Source organism: Vigna umbellata, chromosome 7 (assembly GCF_029865625.1).
Source record: "Vigna umbellata cultivar VRB3 chromosome 7, Vumbellata_1.0, whole genome shotgun sequence".
In the NCBI taxonomy this organism is placed as follows: domain Eukaryota; kingdom Viridiplantae; phylum Streptophyta; class Magnoliopsida; order Fabales; family Fabaceae; genus Vigna; species Vigna umbellata.
Genome location: NC_142171.1, coordinates 8,215,845 through 8,236,433, shown reverse-complemented (window position 1 = coordinate 8,236,433; position 20,589 = coordinate 8,215,845). Strand labels below are relative to the sequence as shown.

General features: G+C 36.4%; 2 protein-coding genes across 2 annotated transcripts; one reads left to right on the top strand and one right to left on the bottom strand.

Moving 5' to 3' along the window:
- Window positions 1–5,705: 5,705 nt before the first annotated feature.
- Window positions 5,706–7,021, top strand: LOC148195093 (uncharacterized). The gene is made up of 2 exons (XM_088094288.1): window positions 5,706–6,705; window positions 6,981–7,021. Exons 1-2 carry the CDS (start codon window positions 5,706–5,708, stop codon window positions 7,019–7,021), a joined length of 1,041 nt encoding a protein of 346 aa, XP_087950414.1.
- A 7,715-nt stretch (window positions 7,022–14,736) lies between these two features.
- LOC124821040 (transcription initiation factor IIA subunit 2) lies at window positions 14,737–19,586 on the bottom strand. Its single transcript, XM_047292844.2, has 4 exons — window positions 19,428–19,586; window positions 19,111–19,259; window positions 18,960–19,010; window positions 14,737–15,179 (listed from the first exon to the last, which is right to left on the bottom strand). The coding sequence occupies exons 2-4, from the start codon at window positions 19,237–19,239 to the stop codon at window positions 15,039–15,041; spliced, it is 321 nt and encodes a 106-aa protein (XP_047148800.1). The 5' UTR covers window positions 19,240–19,259; window positions 19,428–19,586; the 3' UTR covers window positions 14,737–15,038.
- Window positions 19,587–20,589: the final 1,003 nt, after the last annotated feature.

The following is a 20,589-nucleotide window of genomic DNA, read 5'->3' as shown; positions in this document are numbered from 1 at the left end:
ACTTAAGGAGAATCCTATGCTACTTAAGCCTTAATACAGGCCTTAAACAAACCTACACTACATGGTCGAATACAATGACCTATATATCCTACACTACTCTTCAATCCATGCTCCATGATGGCTCTAAAGGTGACTCACAAGGTAGAGTTGATACCATCTTCATGGATGACTTCTACTCTCTTGAAAGTGCTTGACCATGGTTAGGGCATTTTCCATCATTCCTTTCCTCTTGAAAAAGATTTTCCCTCAAATCTTCGACATGGAACAAGGCAAACTTCCTTATCTTCTTTGGAATTTTTGTGCGCTTCTCCACTAGGGTCAAATACTTATTTTATTACACAAGTTAAAACAAATGTTATAATAGTGAGCATATGAAGGATATAGCTCCCAATGTAAGGCATTCCCTTGGAAACTTAGGGTGACTAGGGAGACTTTTCTTTCTTCACTCACTTGATGACATTCAAAAAGTTGTTCTACCTTCATCTCCCAATCTAAATAAACCTCTACATTTTCCTTTCCATGGATAAGGGAAAGATCCACCCTAATCTCTCTAGGAGGGTTCTCCCTTTCACGCTCTCTCCTCACTCTATGTGATGGAGGTTGATAATATTGGTTAAGAACCATACTATCTACTTCATGGTGTGAAGGAGTGTGTGTAATTTGAGTTAGAGTCCTTGAACTCCTCTTAGTATGAATTCTACTTCTACTCTTGCTTTTTCTTATCTCTTCTTGGGGTTTCTCTTGTTTTTCATTGAGAATTTTAAGTTCCTCATCCAATTTAGCAAGATATTCTTCTTTTTTCATCTTTTCTTTTTCTTTCAAAATAACTTCTTGCTTTTGCCAAATTTTTAGTGACTTTAGCTCTTTGGCCAAGTTTTTCAAAGTGGGTTTGACCTCTTCACTAGAGTTACTACCAATTTCATAGGATGCAGTCTTAGAAATTCTCAAAGTTTTGAAAATATGCAATACAACAAAAAAACTTGAATTCCAAATAGGTTTCCTTAAGAGATTTAAGGAAGCAAAAGAGACTTAAGTTCATTTCCAAGAAAGAGAGGTAAATCATAATGGATTGCTTAGAAATCAAGTCTTTCCTAGCCAAAGTTTATCTCAAGTTCCTTTGCACCAAACTTCTCAAAGGGACTCAAACTTAGACTACAAGTAAACACACACTAAACTACCACAATTAAGAAAAGTAATGAATCTACATTATGTGGCCTAAAGATGAATTAGAAGGAACTTTGGTTCCCTTTTACCCACCAACTACAAATAATGCTTAAATAATAAGTGTCCAATGTTCTTGTTAGGACAATCTCCTAACAAGCCAAATATTACAAACCAAAGAGAATGCAAAGACAATTTTACAATGCAAAGAAAATACAATGAAATCTCTCTTCCTCACTAAGTATATACGTCTTCTTGTTTTCAACAAAGACTTCAAGCTCTCCACAAGGCCTTCTTCACTTAAGATACTAGCTCCAAGGTGTTGGATCACCTCTAGGACGAAAAACCTATACCAAAAGAGATCAACACCACCAAAAGATGAAAAAGAGCCAAGGAGAAAAGCAAAAAAAAGGTCAAAATGAACAATGCTATCTCAAATGGAATTTTTAGGTGACAAAACCAAGATTAGCAAGGAGACAAGCAAGCAAATAAATGGTTAAAAATAAAGGTTCAACACTCAAAAGAAATTCCTAAGGAAAGCTCTAAATAAGATCACAAAAACTAAAAAATTACTAGGGCAAAAAAGATGTTTTTTGTCCTTTAGCCAATTTTTGAGTACATGTGACACTTGGCCAACTTTGTTGCATCAAATGACATGGACCATCTGCTGGAACAGAGGTTTGGGATGTGAATTTCAGGTGAAAACCAGTCACCAAATCATCATACAAATGCACACCAAAAAGTAGTAGTGGTAGTGTGAAATGTACTTTGCTTTTTATTTTTTACTTTTGCTTTTTGTACTTTTTTTTGTTACTTTTCATTTAGCTATTTTGTCTTTTTTTTTATTGTAACTTTCCATAGCATAAATCACATAATCATACATCACAAATCTGATTTTAGAGATTCCTTTAAAGGTGTATAAGGTCACACATAAAAAATGGTAAATAAATCCTACTAAAATCAAAATTTTGGCAAGAAACTAAAAAATGACATGTATGAAACCTAAATCTATGAATTTGTTGATGAACTAACAACAAATATGAACTCAAATACGCAAACACAGACCAAACTCGCCTTGAATCGACCTAGCCGAATTTGACCTGACCCCACTTTAGCCCAATTTAACCTAGATCGACTAAACTTGGCTCGATTTAATCCCATGGTGACTTTGCTCGAATAGGCATAAGTCAGCTCAGTTCAACCTATGTCTGGGCCAACTTGGCTCTACATAGGCTTGAGTTGATTCGAGTCAACATGGGTCGGACTTGACCTGGTCTTAGTCTAACTAAGAATAATCTGGGTGTAACCCAACTCGATTAAACATGGGTCAACCTTCACTATAATGAAAATGGACCCATCTAAAACCGCTAATAAGAAGTTATCCTGACTCGACTTGACTTAGCTTAGGATGAACTTAACTTGACCTATCCTCAAGTCAATTGTGCTCAATTTAGGCCCAAGTTAACTATACTCAATCAGTCCCAAGTTGGCTTAATTTGACCTAGGCTTGGATTGAATTGTCTCAATCTAATCTCAGGGGAGTTTGACTAGACCAAGGGCAAGATTGATTAAGTTGGAATTGGCCACACACTTAATCAACTTAACCTAAATTTGGACCTACATGACTCTATTTGGACCCAAGTCAACTCGACTAAAGTTGGGCAAAATCAGACTTGACTCGATTAGGCTCCAATTGACTCGACTCGACTTCGACTTAAGTTGACTTAACTTGACTTGGTCTCAGTTCAATTTGACTCGACCTGAGCCTAATTAACTAGACTCATCTTGGGTTGAGACGAACTCTATTTAACTTGACCTAAATTGGAATAAACTCGCCTCAACATGGGCCCATGTCAACTTAGCATAACTTGAGTTCGGGTCGACTTGACATAACCTAGGACTAGGCCAACTCGGGCACGATTCACCTCGATCTTGGTCAAGCTGAGCCTAACCTGGTTTTGATTGGGTTTGTTTAACCTGATCTTCATTAAGTTGGGCCTAACTTGGTTTGATGAAGCGAGACCCAAATTGGTCTTAATGGGATGAGGTCCAAGTTAGCTTTAGCCTAACTCAACTAAACATGAGCCAACCTTAAATCAAATGAACTTGGACCCAACCTTACTTGACTGAATGTCGACTTGCCCAACTAGTCTTGATTTGTGCTTGTTTTAACTCAACTTGACTTGGACCTAACTCTAACTTGTTTGAATTGAGCTTTACCAACTTAATTCAACTTGAATCCAAATTAACTTAGTTCGATCTAAGCCCAAATCAACTTGTGTTGACTTTGATTGGATCGAGCCAGCTCAACTTAACATTTTATAACTTGAAATAAAGTAGACACGTCTTGTTTTTAAATTTTCAAAATTAAAAAAAAAATAGTTAGTTTATACCTTATGTAAATCTAATTAAATAGATGTATGTAAAATCCAAAAATATAAATTTAAATTTGAATTAAATTCATTTAAACATACTTAAATACGTAAAATAATATAGATTTAGATAGTTATAAAATGGATTCGACAATTTAGATTTTTTATCCGTCCTTAAAAGTAATAATGAACTTCAACTAAGGATTCTTCAAAATGAGAAATTGATTCCACTTACTATTTGTTGGTTTTTTAGTTGAATAATAAGGAATATATTACACTAATTAACAATATGTAAGACGAAATATATATATATATTTAATACGTGAAAAATTAAAACTCTTTGAATTGATGGAGGAAAGTAACTACGAATGTAATTTTAGGCTTTTTACTCATCACCTTAGACAATCAAACCTTGTAGAGGCAAAACTACGATATTTTGACCATTGGTAAACAATATGACGATCTCGTGGCTATAGAAAGTAATTGTCTCAAACGGTTATTCATTGTCTTTGAAAAAAAAAACACTAAACTACCCCTATGTAACACAATGATATATCATAGTCATTACTAAGTCAGTCATTCATATACGTTTCCACCTTGTAATTCAATTCTTTATCTTTTGTTTTATATTTATTATATAAGTCTACTAAAAGATATCCATATATTTCCGAGCACATAAATATATGTTAGTCACAAAAAAAAATTGTCTATTATCAACGACCAACGGTTAATTTTTATTTGTAAGTTCAAAATTTTGGTGACAAATAAGCTTTTTGAAGGACACAAATTTGTTAGTAAATATCAACATTTGTCAGTATTTATTTACAAGATTTTTATACGAAAATACTGTAGAAAATTACTAACAAATATATGTGTGGATAAATTATGAATGTAAACCATCTAAATAAAAATTACTTATGAAAAATGAAAATTGTCATAAGTTTTGAATATGTCATCAAATGTAAATGAAATTACTAACAATAACAAGTACATCCATTAATTATTTAATATAATTAAATTTTAAACACGTAATATAAATTCATTTGTAAAAGAATATTAGAAGTGTCAATTGATACTATCAACCAATATTTTCATATAATTTTCTAGTGATATGTTTTATTAACATCAAGGTTATCCAAATCACTATTTTATTATCAAGAAATATTATCAATGACCAACGTCAAAATATTGTGAAACCTAGAATCATATCAATAACATTTTAATTTAAATGACATCAATTTTGAGAATATCTAAGTTTATAGTTTACCAACATATAAATTACATGATTCAAATATTATCAACAATCAACCACAAAACATGAATCAAATTATTCAGATATTACATGCTTAAAATCATATTAAATAATGATTAAATTTAAGTTATATTAAGTTTGAGAAGAACTAAATTAAACGTAAACAACATAAATACGAAATAAAGTTAAATAATAAGTTTATTGATGTCTAATGCTTTTTATTGGGAATGAGTATTTACTACTGTCAACAAAGGACAGTAGTCTTGTATTCTACTATTATTAGTTTGTTATGGTTGGTTACTGGTTTTTGTTATGGTTTGTTACAGAAGCTCTATAAATAGAGCTTCTTTGTTTCAGTTTCATAAAAAACAACATAGATTGTAATTTTTCACTCACATCAAAATAATACAAGAAATAGTTTTTCTTACCTCTCTCGCTGTCGTCTCCATTTTTGTCTTCATCATCACTGTGAGCAGCTTCCTCCACCGTCGCCGGACTGCTCCTGGACGCCGCTCGCCTAACACCATTCGAAGGGAAGCTTCTCGACGCTCTGCCCTCTCTCTTCTCACTTAGATTTCTCGGGTTGTGCTTCTGCCACCGTGGACATTGCAATGTCTGGAATAAGCCAAAGCATGTTGGACTGGGCCGCACACTGGTTTAAGTGCACAGTGTTGGGCCGTTTGTAAAATGGTATCAGAGCAGGTCTAGTACCTGCTCTGCTTCCGTTGGCCCTGATCTTGGTATCCTTCCTTGTCTTGGTATCTTCTTGGACTGGTTCTTGCGTTTCTTCCACCATGGAACAGATGGACCAATTTTCCAATCCATCCAGCCCCTATTATCTACATCCAGGTGAGAACCCTGGGTTCACACTGGTTACTCAGATTTTGAATGACAGCAACTACTCCTCTTGGAGCAGAAGTATGAGGAGAGCTTTGCTCTCCAAGAATAAGATAAAATTCATTGATGGGTCTATAAAGAAACCCCAGAAAACTGACCCATTGTTTGATGCATGGGAGAGATGCAATGTGATGATTCTGTCTTGGATAACAAAGACTCTGTCACCACAGATTGCAGAAAGTGTCATATACATTGAGGAAGCCAAGGAATTGTGGGATGAATTAAAAGAAAGATTTTCCAAGGGTGACTACTTCAAGATTTCTGATTTACTTCAAGAAATACATTCCATTAGGCAAGGAGAGAGAGGAGTTAGCCAGTTCTTTACTGATCTAAAGATTCTATGGGAAGAGTTGGAGTCTTTAAGACCCATACCCACTTGTACATGCAAAATTCCATGCAGCTGTGATCTGTCAAGAGTCTCCTTGAAGTATAGAGAAATGGAGCATGTGATGTGCTTTTTAAAGGGGTTAAATGATTCTTATAATACTGTTAAAACACAGATCCTCCTGATGGACCCCCTTCCAAATATTAACCGGGTTTTCTCCCTCATTATGCAACAAGAAAGACAGGAAAAGCACAACTCTGCAGATACAAAGATCCTGGCAAATGTGACTGACAAAAACAGTCAGTGGAAAGGCCAAGGAAGGGGTTCTGGATTTCGTGGTCAAGGAAGAGGAAGAGGTAGAAATCCTAACTATGGTAAACAGTGCTCATACTGTAACAAAATGAACCACACTATAGATGAGTGCTACTCTAAGCACGGGTATCCTCCTTGGTACAAAAAGGGTGAAAACAATCAAGATAAAAAGGCTGACTGGAACTCTATCAATGCATGCCAAAACAAGACTGAATCAGAAGGGACTCCAAGCACACAGCAAACTGTTAATGGTACTGTTAATGGTAATGTTTTCAACTCTTTTACAGCAGAACAGATGCAAAAGCTTCTCCGAATGATGGATAAAATTGATGAGCCTACCCACAAAGTCAATCAAGTTCAAAGGAATGACACTGAAAATAGAGAAGGTAATCTTTCCTGGATAATAGACACTGGGGCCACAGATCATGTGACCCATGATAGGACAAACTTTGTCACTTTTTTCAAGATTAAACCTATCTCTGTTAAATTACCAAACAACACTGTTCTCACTGCTGAGCATGCAGGAACAGTACAGTTCTCCAAAAACTTTATCATTTTTAATGTCCTTTATATTCCTGAATTTTGTTTCAATTTAATTTCTGTCCAAAGTCTCATTAAAGATTTGGACTGCAGCCTAACCTTTACTTCTAAGACTTGTCAGATAAAGGAGAACCATACTTTGAAGATGATTGGATGTGCTAACTCCTGGAAGGGACTCTATTACCTACAAGCTTTTCCTAAACCTGACCAAAGATACATTGCTAATACTGCTTTCTCTTTTAAGAACACTGATGTAAATTTGTGGCATTATAGGCTAGGCCATCCTGGGGACAGGGTTACAAAACAGATTTGTGAGAATTTTCCTTATGTTAAAATTGACACTGACATTGTTTGTGATACCTGCCACTTTGCTAAACAACGAAAATTGCCCTTCTCTAAGAGTATTTCTGTCACTGTTGAATCTTTTGAAATTGTGCATTGTGATATATGGGGCCCTCTTAGTACCATTTCGGTTCATGGTCATAGGTATTTTCTTACCATAGTAGATGACTACAGTAGACACACATGGATTTTTCTGATAAACAATAAAGGGCAAACTAGAGATTTATTACAAAATTTTGTTGTTAAGATTAAAAATCAATTTAACAAAACGGTTAAAACTATCAGATCAGATAGTGGCCCTGAATTCAATTGTGTGGATTTCTATAACTTGCATGGAATTAATCATCAGAAGAGTTGTATAGAAACACCTGAACAAAACTCTGTTGTTGAAAGAAAACATCAACACATACTAAATGTCACCCGTGGTCTTCTTTTTCAAGCTAATATTCCTAATGCCTACTGGTCTTATGCTATTGGTCATGCTGTTTACCTCATAAATAGACTGTCTACCATCACTCTTAACAACAAAACTCCCCATGACATTCTCTACAATCTGCCCCCCACATATTTAAACCTCAAAACCTTTGGATGTTTGTGTTTTGCATCTACTCTTACCAATAACAGAAGCAAACTTGACCCTAGAGCTAGAAAGGGAGTCTTCCTAGGGTACAAAAATGGTGTGAAAGGCTATATTGTGCTTGACATCAACACCAAGGAACTCATCATAAGCAGAAATGTCATCTTCCATGAAGACATTTTTCCCTACAAAAATCCGCAGGTGAGCAGGAAGACAGTCATGCTGAAAAGGACAGAGCTAACATCCTTAATGACCTTCTAAAGGATCCCTATACCACTGACGCTGACAGACAAGCAGGGTCAGATGTCACTGACCCAGAGGAAGTCCAACTGCTCTTTAATGATGGAGGCAGCAGCGACAACACAGAGAATAGCCAAGAAAATCAGAGATGTAGGAGATCTGATAGACCCAGAAAGACTCCTGAATATTTGAAGGATTATGTTCATCAGGTCAACCAATCCTTGACTGTAAAGAATTCTTTTAAGACTCCATACCCGATTTCTGATCTCTTGGGCTGTGACAATTTTTCAGGAAAACATTTAAGATATACTATGGCTGTCACTGGAAATAAGGAACCCAAATCCTACAGTGAGGCCAAAAACATGAATGAATGGGTACAGGCAATGCAGAGAGAAATCAAAGCCCTGCAAGACAATGACACTTGGGTTTTGACTTCACTACCTCCAGGAAAAACTGCTATAGGATGCAAATGGGTGTACAAAACAAAATATAAGGCTGATGGAAGTATTGAAAGGTATAAAGCCCGTTTGGTGGCAAAAGGCTACACACAGCAGGAGGGCATATATTACCTTGACACTTTCTCCCCTGTGGCTAAACTTACCACAGTTCGGTTACTTATTGCTCTAGCTGCCTCAAACAACTGGTTCCTACACCAACTAGACGTTGACAATGCTTTTCTACATGGAGACCTCAATGAGGAAGTCTACATGGAGACACCCCCAGGTTTGAATGTCTCAAATAGGGGACAGGTTTGCAAACTAACTAAGTCATTATACGGTTTAAAACAGGCCAGCAGGCAATGGTTTGAAAAACTTTCTTCTTTCCTTATAAATGCTAATTACACTCAATCTAAGTCTGATCATTCATTGTTCATTAGAAAGACACCTACAAGTTTCACTGCTCTACTTGTATATGTTGATGATATTGTATTAGCAGGAAACTCCATGGTGGAAATCAATTGCATAAAGAAGCTTCTACATAATAGGTTTCGAATAAAGAATCTTGGAGAGCTCAAATACTTCCTAGGAATGGAAGTGGCCAGATCTAAAAAGGGTATCCACCTATGTCAGAGAAAATATGCTTTGGACATACTGGAAGAAACAGGAATGTTGGGGTGCAAACCTTCATCTACTCCCTTCCTGAGTGATACAAGTTCACTATACAAGCCTGACAACTACCTGGATGATCCAAGACCTTACAGAAGGCTGATAGGGAAGTTGCTATACCTCACAAATACTAGACCCGATTTATGTTTCTCAATTAATTTGCTTAGCCAATTCGTACACTCACCTACTGATCACCACTATCGTGCTATACAGCACATTCTCAGGTACATAAAGTCCAAACCATCTGAGGGGTTGTTTTTTGCGGCTGATTCTCCTATGCAGCTAAAGGCTTTTAGCGATTCAGACTGGGCAACGTGCCCTGACACCAGAAGATCCACAACAGGATTCTGTGTTTTCCTTGGATCTTCCCTTATCTCCTGGAAGTCTAAAAAGCAGAGGACTGTTTCCAGATCCTCCACTGAAGCTGAATATAGAGCTCTTGCAACCACTGTATGTGAAATACAGTGGCTGAGTTATCTCCTAAAGGATCTTCAGGTCGAAGAGACAGGAATCCCAGCCTTGTACTGCGACAACAAGTCTGCAAGGCACATAGCTCATAACCAGAGCTTTCACGAACGGACTAAACATATTGAACTTGACTGCCACGTCGTTCGTGAGAAAATTCAGGAACGTCTTCTAAATCTTCTTCCCGTGCGATCTGACGAGCAATTGGCCGATATCTTCACCAAATTTCCTCACCGCGTCAGATTTAGGTCTATTGTTCCCAAGCTTGGACTGATGACAATACATCGTCCAGCTTGAGGGGAGGCTATTGGGAATGAGTATTTACTACTGTCAACAAAGGACAGTAGTCTTGTATTCTACTATTATTAGTTTGTTATGGTTGGTTATTGGTTTTTGTTATGGTTTGTTACAGAAGCTCTATAAATAGAGCTTCTTTGTTTCAGTTTCATAAAAAACAACATAGATTGTAATTTTTCACTCACATCAAAATAATACAAGAAATAGTTTTTCTTACCTCTCTCGCTGTCGTCTCCATTTTTGTCTTCATCATCACTGTGAGCAGCTTCCTCCACCGTCGCCGGACTGCTCCTGGACGCCGCTCGCCTAACACCATTCGAAGGGAAGCTTCTCGACGCTCTTCCCTCTCTCTTCTCACTTAGATTTCTCGGGCTGTGCTTCTGCCACCGTGGACATTACAATGTCTGGAATAAGCCAAAGCATGTTGGACTGGGCCGCACACTGGTTTAAGTGCACAGTGTTGGGCCGTTTGTAAAACTTTTTAACAATTAAAATAATTAGATGGATAAATCTCATTGTCCATGGTCATTATGGTATTTGTTCCATTGGTGATGTTGAAGAAGGTTTTGTAAATTAGGTAAAAGAAATTGAAGGATTGTGCCGACAAAGGACTGAAACTGGTGACTTAATCACTCTTTGTTCTACTTTGTTTGACAAATCTCTTCCTCCCAAAGAAAAAGATGTTCTTCGAGTGGTTCCTATTTAGAGTCATAGGAAGAAGATCATGTTGCACTTTGATGCTTGAGGCTATCATTCTCACCTCGATAGCTATTAGCAAACTGTCACTAGTAAAAAAATGGGATTAGAAAGCGCAGTATACGCTTCAGTTTAAGCGAACCCGAAGCGTATAATAGTGCGGTGGCAGAGTTGTAATAATAGCTTAAATATATGCTTCGGTTGTCCCATAACCGGTGCCTAAAGCATGCTACTAACTCGGTTCTACGTAAAACTGAGGCATAAAACTTTGTCCAAACCTGCTCTGCTAACAGTTGTTGGGTCTGATAAGAGCTACTAACTCAGTTTTCCAGCAACCGATGCCTAAAGGGCACTACTAACTCGGTTTTAGACGAAACCGAGGCATACAACTCCTGCCACCTAACTCGGTTCTCACATTAACTCTTCATTTTCACTTCTTCTCTCTGTCCGTGGTCTCCCATTCTTCTTCTCTTCTTCGTGCTCACTCCCCTCGTGCCTCCGCCGCTGTACGTCCTCCGTCGCTGCCTCCGCCGCTGCCTCCACCGCTGCCTTCGCTGCTGCTGCCTTCGTCGCTCTAGATCCATCGCTCCAGATCGCCATCGCCAAGCCGCTCCAGATCGGCAAGCCCTTCGTCGTTGCTGCGTCCGCCGTTGCTGCGTCCGCCGTCGCTGCCTCTGCATCTCTAGATCCACCGCTCCAGATCGCCATCGTCAAGCCGCTCCAGATCGGCGAGCCCTCCGTTGTTGCTGCTTGCCTCCGCCGCTCTCGATCCACCGCTCCAGATCGCCGTCGCCAAGCCGCTCCAGATCGTGTTGCCGAGAGGGAGGCTTCGTCGGGAACGAGGCTTGGGAAACAGCGTGGCTGCCAGAGGACTTAACACCGAAGACGCGAGCTCCATGGGAAAGCGACGTCAACTTCCCTTCCTCCTCTTCCTCCCCCGTAGCGGCGGTTGACGCCGTGGCCGAGGCCGACGAGGAGACGAAAGCGTTCTTGGCAGATTGCGGTTCTCTGATTTCGATTGTGTTTTTTGTTTGATTGATTCTCTGGGTTCTCTAATTTCGATTGTGGCTATGCCTTGGTGGAGTTAGAAGTTCAGGGTTCCATCAATTTTTTTCTCATTTGATATTCAACGTTGTTCTTCAAATGGTTTTGGGAAAGCGATATTTTAGTTTAGGAACCGTGGATGATGAGAAGGCAGGGAGATGTGTGAAGGCTGTGAAGGAGTTCATGCGTCTTTTTGGGGTGTTCACAGTGGGAGATGATGTTCCTTGGTTGAGATGGTTTGATTTTGGAGGCCATGAGAAGGCCATGAAAGACACTGCCAAGGAAATGGATAGTCTTGTAAGTGAGTGGTTAGAGGAGCATAGACAAAACAAGGCTTTGGGTGGAAAGGTTGATGGATTTCAAGATGTATATATGTTCATACATGAATTTCGATTCTTTGCTGTAACTTTTGTATAATTGCTACTTATACATTTCTTTTATTGCATATTTTGGTTTTTGAAGTGAGGTCACCAGAAAGGGATTAATTGAAGAGTTATTCCTTTTGATGTTTGCTTGGAGCTTGCAATATCAGCTGATGATGACGAAAAAGAAAAAATCACTTTACTGTCTCGGTTAGATTTGAACCAAGGCATAAGCACCCATCCCTATACTACCTCGGGTGGACTGAACTGAGGCATAAGCACACATTTTTTTGACTCGGTTCAGAACCGAGGCATAAAGCTTATCATTTTATACCTCGTCTGTATATGCCTCGGTTGCAGAACCGTTGCCTATAAGCGAAATTAACCGGTGTCATTTCCCTTCATTGCACTAGTGTGTCCAACTTTGTAAAGTTTTCTCCTAATTTTTTCATCGACTACTTCGACCCAACACAAAACAATTGTTGATTTTCTCATCTGCAAGGTCAAAAGCACTAGACTGGGATTCTCCCGTGGAAGATACAACCTCATACCTAACTCGTTAAAATGTATTCTCAAAATATTCTGTTATTAAAATAAGGTTTAAACCCTCGGTTGTCCTCATTTTTTTATGATAATCTCACTTGGGTCCTCATTTTTGAAATTGTCTCAATTAGGTCATATTTTTTGTAAAATTGAGCAAATTTTACCATAACCGTTAAATGCTCTCAGACGGTGTTAAGTTTAGCTGAGATGTATTTTATATTTTGATGTCGTGACATTGTGCATTAAAATTGAATGAGTGATGTGTTTTAAATCATCAAATCCACGTGGCGCCAATGCTTCTTCTTCCCACTGATCACCTTTCTCCTCTTCCGCTCCTCCGCCCAAGCTGCTTCCTTCCCACTCCCACCCTCAAACCCTCACTCCCAGACATACATCCTCTTCTCCCTCTCAAACTAAAAACCTTCCAGGAATATGAAAGCATCTTAACAACTAAATTCTAAAAGCAAAATTTAATGCTAAAACATAAAAGACATATATGCATGGACATTAGAATGAACAATTGGAATCTGAAACATAACAGTAGCAAACCAAAAACTGTAAAATGCATCAAACCTAAGGTAAAATAGCATAATGATAGTAGCAGAATTAAAACCATAAATGTAATCATAATAAAGAATCGGAAATTGCAGAGAAAGTAAATCAACAACAAAGATAAACCCTAAAATAGTCCAAACATCACAAGAATTCAAATTGAAGAAAAAATCGTAATTGAATTGAAAGAATCATGCAGAAACCAAAATTTTATTAAACACAAAATGAGATTTACAAGAAAGACCCCTTATACACTGAGAAAGACCCCCTTTTATAAGGTCAAAGAGAAAAGAAAGTGAAAGAGAAACTCAGCTTTGACGTTTGGCGCATCTCTTCAATCGGACGGCCAACCCTTCTTTCGCTTCGCTCTTTCCCTCTGAACCCTCCGATCATCTTCACTGATGCAAGCTTCTCCACACGTGCCATGATTCGTCTTCATTCTCCTTTGGGCAATGACACACGAGCACGAGACAAGCTTCTCTTCATCTCTCTCGCTTTCTCTTCTATCGCTTTCTCCTCTCTCGCTTTCTCTTCTATCGCTTTCTCCTCTCTCGCTTTCTCTTCTATTGCATTTATATGTTTTCACTTTCTCTTCTATTGCATTTATATGTTTTCCATTTAATTTTGATCATTCAACGCAAGACTTCCGAACAACGGCGTTTTTGTTCCAAATTGGGGTTTCTGTTCTCACACGACGGCTGTGTATTTTAGTTTGAGAGGGAGAAAGGATGTGTGTCTAGGGAGTGAGGGTAGGACTGGGAAGGAAGCAGCTTGGACGGAGGAGCGGAAGAGAAGAAAGGTGATGAGTGGTTGAAGGGAAGAAGAAGCATCGACGCCACGTGGATTTGATGATTTAAAACACATCACCCATTCAGTTTTAATGCACAATGCCACGCCATCAAAATATAAAATACACCTCAGCTAAACTTAACGCCGTCTGAGATCATTTAACGGTTAGGATAAAATTGACTCATTTTACAAAAAATATGACCCAATTGAGACAGTTTCAAAAATGAGGACCAACCGAGGGTTTAAACCTTAAAATAAAGACATTATCTCTTCAATACAGTTACAAAATTTATTCAAAAACAAATTTATCATTAAAGGGGCTCAAGTGTGCTTTCCTATATCTCTGGTCATTGACCAATATCCTTTTTGTACATGAAATACATTATTGAAATATAGGGTATCAAATATCTTGCAACTCATTCTAATGAAAACTTGTATACACTGCTTTAAAACATTTACATACGAATTATATTGTTAGTTCTACGAGTGGTGCCTCCTTTAACGTCGTGAACTTCTTGAGATTTGTCATGAACGACGAGAATATTATTTAGCTAAAAATACAAAACATGGAGCAAATTAAAAAAAAAAATCGAAACATAGATTTGTGTTCCTTCGTTGTTGCATGATGAAAACCATGGATCCTAACACTGGAATTTGGAATTAAAGAAGTTTTAGAAAAACATGGTCGTCATGACCAAGGTGAATGAAGGAGTTAGTAAAAAAAAACAAACACTACAAGTTTTCATTATTTATGTGGTAATTTTCACTGATAGAATTTCTATTAAAAACTAAATAAACGATAAATTATTTCCATTCCAGATTTTACGACGTAATCTACTAAGAATAGCCTGTGAACCATAATAGTTTGCCGAAGAAAAATAAAGTAGTTTGCTGGTACTCAGATGAATAGATCAAATTACAGTTAAAAGAAGAGTGGATTCATCCAATTCCCAAGCGGTATTCTCATTGTGGCATTAATTACCTAATAATATGAAGACTGATGGCATTTAAATCTATAATCTATAATAACATACAATAGTTGCTAGTTCCTGCAAGAATTTAAGACCAGTCACTGTGGTCCGTCACTATGGTCTGGCCAACATTCTCACAGTACCAGCAGATGCAACAATTTCCCCTTCACCGCAAGGTGACAGAAATTGGGCATATTATTGTGTGAGCAACTTCGAGTCACACGCCACTATTTTAACTCGTCCAACATTCTCTTGGCTGTCTTCGTTCTTAAACAATGCATCTTGTAAGATGAAGGTCCAAACATTGTCGCAAAATCTATACGTGTGGAGGTGTCCCTGTTATCCAAACATAGTTCAAGAATTACATGACTAAGAAATTCAGTATCCAACACAGAATGCGTAAATGTTGAAAGGAGTATTGGAGGATTGCAGCACCACATTTTGTATAAGGAATAGCTGCTAAACACACTGGCAACATGAAATCACATCAGCCCATGGTAAAATTAATATTCCGTCAGGCAAGAAACAGTACCATTTCAACACATTCAAAAGAATGCAATACAGAGAGGGTAATAGTACCAAATCATACGACAGAAAAGGCCTCGAATGATCAATAGTGGTTGGGCTAACCAATTAATCCCTAAAGATAAAGACCGAAACTCAGCTATTTGCATTATGTTGGTAATATTCTCCGGACCAGTAACAGAAAATAAAATCCTCACGCATAGCTAAGCTCGAGAACTTGAGTCATGAACATTTATTCTTTAGAGCTACATGAACAGGGAAGATCATGATTACATCCATTTACAAAAGTAAAAACTGTTATGTAGTTAGTGACCACAAACATTTCAGATAGTGAAACATTGTTTTGCTCTACTTTTGAATCCACCTGCTTTTGTTACATACACTAATAATATGGCTACATGGAAAAACAAATAATAATAACATTTTATTTAGTAGGATCAGCCTCAAGAATATACCAGAGCTTACTACTTGAGAAAATTGGAAATTTTTTCTACCCATATTTATTGACAACAAAATAAGTATATAATTTGAAAACCAAAAGTTAGGTTGCTTTATTGATTTTATAACAAGCAAAGAAAAGTGTCATACTAAATCTACAAAGATTTTACATTTTAGTTTCCGTGTTTCAGACTTCAATTTGCAAATATAGAAATAGTTTAAATTTTATGAAGATTACAGTCTGTTAAACGAAAAAGCTTTCTCGTTCCCAATGTAAAGATTCACTAGAAGAAACAAATTGAACCTCTTCCAACCAAGCATCTCCACAAAACAAAAATGCTACATGTACATACCATATGCATTCACCCCTCCCAACCCAAACAAATAAATAAAAAAAAGGAAGAAAACAAACCAACATAGATTGTAGTCTAAAAGTCTGCATAAGCAATCCTTAATGGTCAAAATCAAATAAAGCAATGGTCACAGTGACAAAGATAACAGCAAGCCATGACAAACAAAAAAGGACTTATTTAGCTTCATTTCCAGAAATAAAGCATAAGCAGATTATATAAATTCTGTTAGAATATTTACCCTAATTATCATAATTATATTGTGTCTAGAGTTACCCTATTTATCATGATTATATTGTGTCTAGAGTTCCCTATTTATCATGATTATATTCCCTATTTATCATGATTATATTGTGTCTAGAGTTATCCTATTTATCATGTATTCTTGTATTAATTTATTTTTATAAATAGAAGATTATGAGAGAGTTCAATTAAGCCCTCAAGAATTATTTTATTTTTTTAATAGGAATATCAATGTCATATTATTAAGTCCAATAACAAATGACAGCATACTCCCTTCAACCATAAGTTTAAATTTTCATGAGCATACTTGATAAACATACTCACTCATGAAAAATAACAAAAGACACGTACATAGAAAGAGAAATGTAGCTGGTATAGAGACTATACTATCCTCCAATGGGAGATCATAAATGAATGAAATTTCCATAATTCAACCCCAACTTCGACAAAATAGCAAATGTCAAAAAGTTTAGATTGGGGGAAGGCACAGAGATACCACTAACCTTAATGAGGATTCATGGTGAAACTTTCATTCTCTCCTACCAACAGGGGAAAATTTTAGAACCAATTCCAAGTCACAAATTTGAGTGAAAGACTCAACCAAGCCTTAAGTTTATTACATTCAATTTGCATATGTAATTCCAAAAAAGGGCCAGGGACTTTCAAAGAATAAATGAAGGAGAAAACCAAGAAAAGAAGAAGGAGAAATACACAAACAGTGAGGCTTCCTTAAAAACAACCATAAAAAGATTCAGAAATAAAAAAAAAATAATAAATATTTTTATGGGCAAAGCTGTAGCATCAAGATCCCATAATAAACATACATTCAAGTCTCAAATAATCTACATAATTTTCTACTCCTTATGTTAATGTTCATGCATGCCCTGATGCTTATAGCTTGGTACTACCTAAGTTATAGCACAAGGGATAAGAGGATATTTTAAAGGTAACACCAAAATATGATCGGCAATAATCGACAGACTGACACTATGAAGCAATTATAACCTTTTAAGCCATCAACATAAGTTGAACAGACAAGCATCAAGACCAACTTATTCCAAACAACAATCCTCATATAATTCTCCTTACATACTTCATTTGTTTACTCGTATTATTCCTTTTTAAAAAGTTGTTTAAGCCTTTAAGGTCTTTTTATGTTATTTACTGTAGTTATAATAGAATAAAGTCATTCATTAAATATTTGGTTCCCTGCAGTAATTATCCTTCGAAGACACCTTCCTAGCAAGGATTTGAACCTTAGTTAGCTGCATTATTGATGTATTAAATGCTTCAATTACGAAATAAAAAAAAAAACTTTGAATGAATTACTTTTTAGCAGTGTTCATCAGTGGTATATGGCCAAAATTCCACTATATAAACACACCATTGTGGCCTTTGGGTTTTCATAGCAGGCCTTCCATCAAAAATTGCATATGGTGGTCGGCAAAATATCAGCAATGCCATTCCACCACATCAGCAATGGCACCACCATATAACAACACTGCCCTTCAAAATCCCTTGAATTATTTTTGTCACTTTATTCATTTATTAATAGCAAGTTCTTAATTACCTGCTATAGTGCCACAATCACAAGTTGCTGCGATAGTGCCACAATCATCAGAGTTCCATAACATTTAATATCAGGGATAAGGTTTTTGAGCATGACCATTATCCGCCGCTAAGTGCTATTGACTAGTACAATTAATATTAGCGATAGTGTTAGAAAAATTAGTAATGCTTTATCTATTCCCTAACATTAACAAATAAAAAGGATAAAAAATGCAAGCATGTCCTAGCTCATCAAATTCCAATAACTCACTACGCCAAGAAGAGAACTTTGCCAGCAGCGCAATTCATGAATGATCAAATGAACTGAAAATTTTGGTTTCTTTACAAAGCATTTGTTTGCACAAACTTCTTCACAAGGACTTGTACGATAGAAAAATAAGAAGAAAAATTAAATAAGGTTCTTTATGAGTTAAAATTAGATTATGCACAAATTAAAAAATAAAAATTCAAAGAAGTCGTCCAGTAAAACTTCTACAAACTAACTTGGGCATAAGCTAATGTTAACAGCTAAAGAAATCTTTTTTTTTTCTCTTTTTTTTCCCCTCTCATAAGTCCTTATTGAGAAATTGGTTCAAACAGACCTAAAGACAAATCTCAACTTTCATGTTTTAGTTCCTTTACGTGTGAACTGGCTTTAACATGAAAATTTTGAAGCACGATAATTAAAACAATGCTTAAATTCAATAAATTAGCATTTAATTTAATTACGACTAAATTGTCTTAGCTAATTATACTCATAGAAAAAAGAGTCAAGCTTAACTCATTGATCAACAACAAATAGTTATTCCATTCAGACAAGACTAGGCTAGGCTTGAACCCCTCGAATCACTTGTATCCCTAACCGCAATCAACATCAGAAGAGTAAATAAATGGCCATACATACCATATCCAAAATTTAGCAACTCAAACTATATAATCTCTCTCTATGTATATATATGTGTGAGTGTGTGTGAATATAATTAGAAGAGGAAAATAAATGCTGCAATGTTACCTTGATGGAGACCTTGCTCTTAACTTGCGTTTCCAGAGCCTCAGTCATGGACTAAAATATCATCCAGACGCAAATGAAATAAAAATAATAATAACACGTTAAAACAGATCCAGAAACAGAAACCTAACTGTCACAAGCAATTAAACCGTACCTTATCGAACTGGACCAGAACCTGAATCGCGAGCTCAGGGCTGAGAGTACCGTTCTGAACCATCTCGTCCAACGTCTCCGTCAGGCACATTCCGATCGTCGACCTGCGGTAAAGTTCGAACGTCGCCATTGCAGCTTACGAAACGTGATCTGCGTCGATTGAAACGCACGCATCGAAAACGGGACCGAAATAATTCAGAGGAATTCATATAATAGAAAGTAATAATAGAAAGAAAAAATAACGCTAAAAGCGATTGCGGTGAAGCGAGAAAACGCAAAGCGGAGAAACGGAGATCTAAGAGATGGAATTCGTATTACGAATCGGGTGGCGACGTTAGAGAGTGGTTCGCTTATGTTTCGTCTTCTTCTTCGTCTTCTGCTGGTGCTTCTGAGTTAACGTTTGGGTTTGGCTCAATAGCGTTTGGGAGCGGAGAAATTTGGGGCTTTTTATACCCTAGAATTTGGAGGTCATCGTATATATAGTGAAGGTTGGATAACAGTGTGCAACTACCATTCTATCCTCACTCACGTTTTTGTCATGTGAGGAGCCACATTCGCAAATTAAGATGTGTAATTTTTTTAAGAGGTGGCCACATTACATTGATGCATAATTTATAAAAAATAACTTATATTCTATCAAAAAGACAATGTCAGATTTTTTTGTTATACTTTACATTTTATATTAATAGAAATGTGAATGACTAGATTAATGTTCAAATAATTATGTTCTGAAAATTGAATCCTTAATTAAATCCATTTAGATCAACTAGTCGGTGATGGAATAACTCAATCCGTATTAATAAAATAATATTGATAATTAGATATTAAATATTAAATAATATAGAATATAACATTGGAGAAATATAATATATTAGTAGTATTTTGATTCGTGCAACACACTAGATTATTTTTAAGACAACTGAAATTTTTTTCGTAACAAATTAAAATTAAATTAAGAAGTTAAAAATAGTTATTACAATATGATTTAAAATATGGGACGTTAAATTTATAATATTTATGTTTAATGGAATAATCTCGAACATCAAGAATATGATAATGTTAATGGTACTAATAATTGTTTTGTCCAATACGTAACACATACATGTATCTATTATTAGGGGTGGACAAATCAAACTAAATTGCACTGCAGTACTAAAAACTGTATTGAACTAAAAACTAGTTCAGAAAAACTAAACTGCACTAAAAAATAGTTCAGAAAAACTGAACTGAACTGCTTTTGTTTTATTAAACTGTACTGAACTGAACTATACCTAACTATACTAAACTACACTATAAACTGAAATGAACTACTAACTATACTAATTTTGAACTGAATTATACTAATTTTAACCAAGAACTGCACTAACTATACAACACTAACAACTACAGCACTAACTAGTAAAATTGCATTAATAAAACTGCACTTCATCCTGTAAATTAAACATGAAAAGAGCATCATTTTGTACAGTCGGAAAATCAG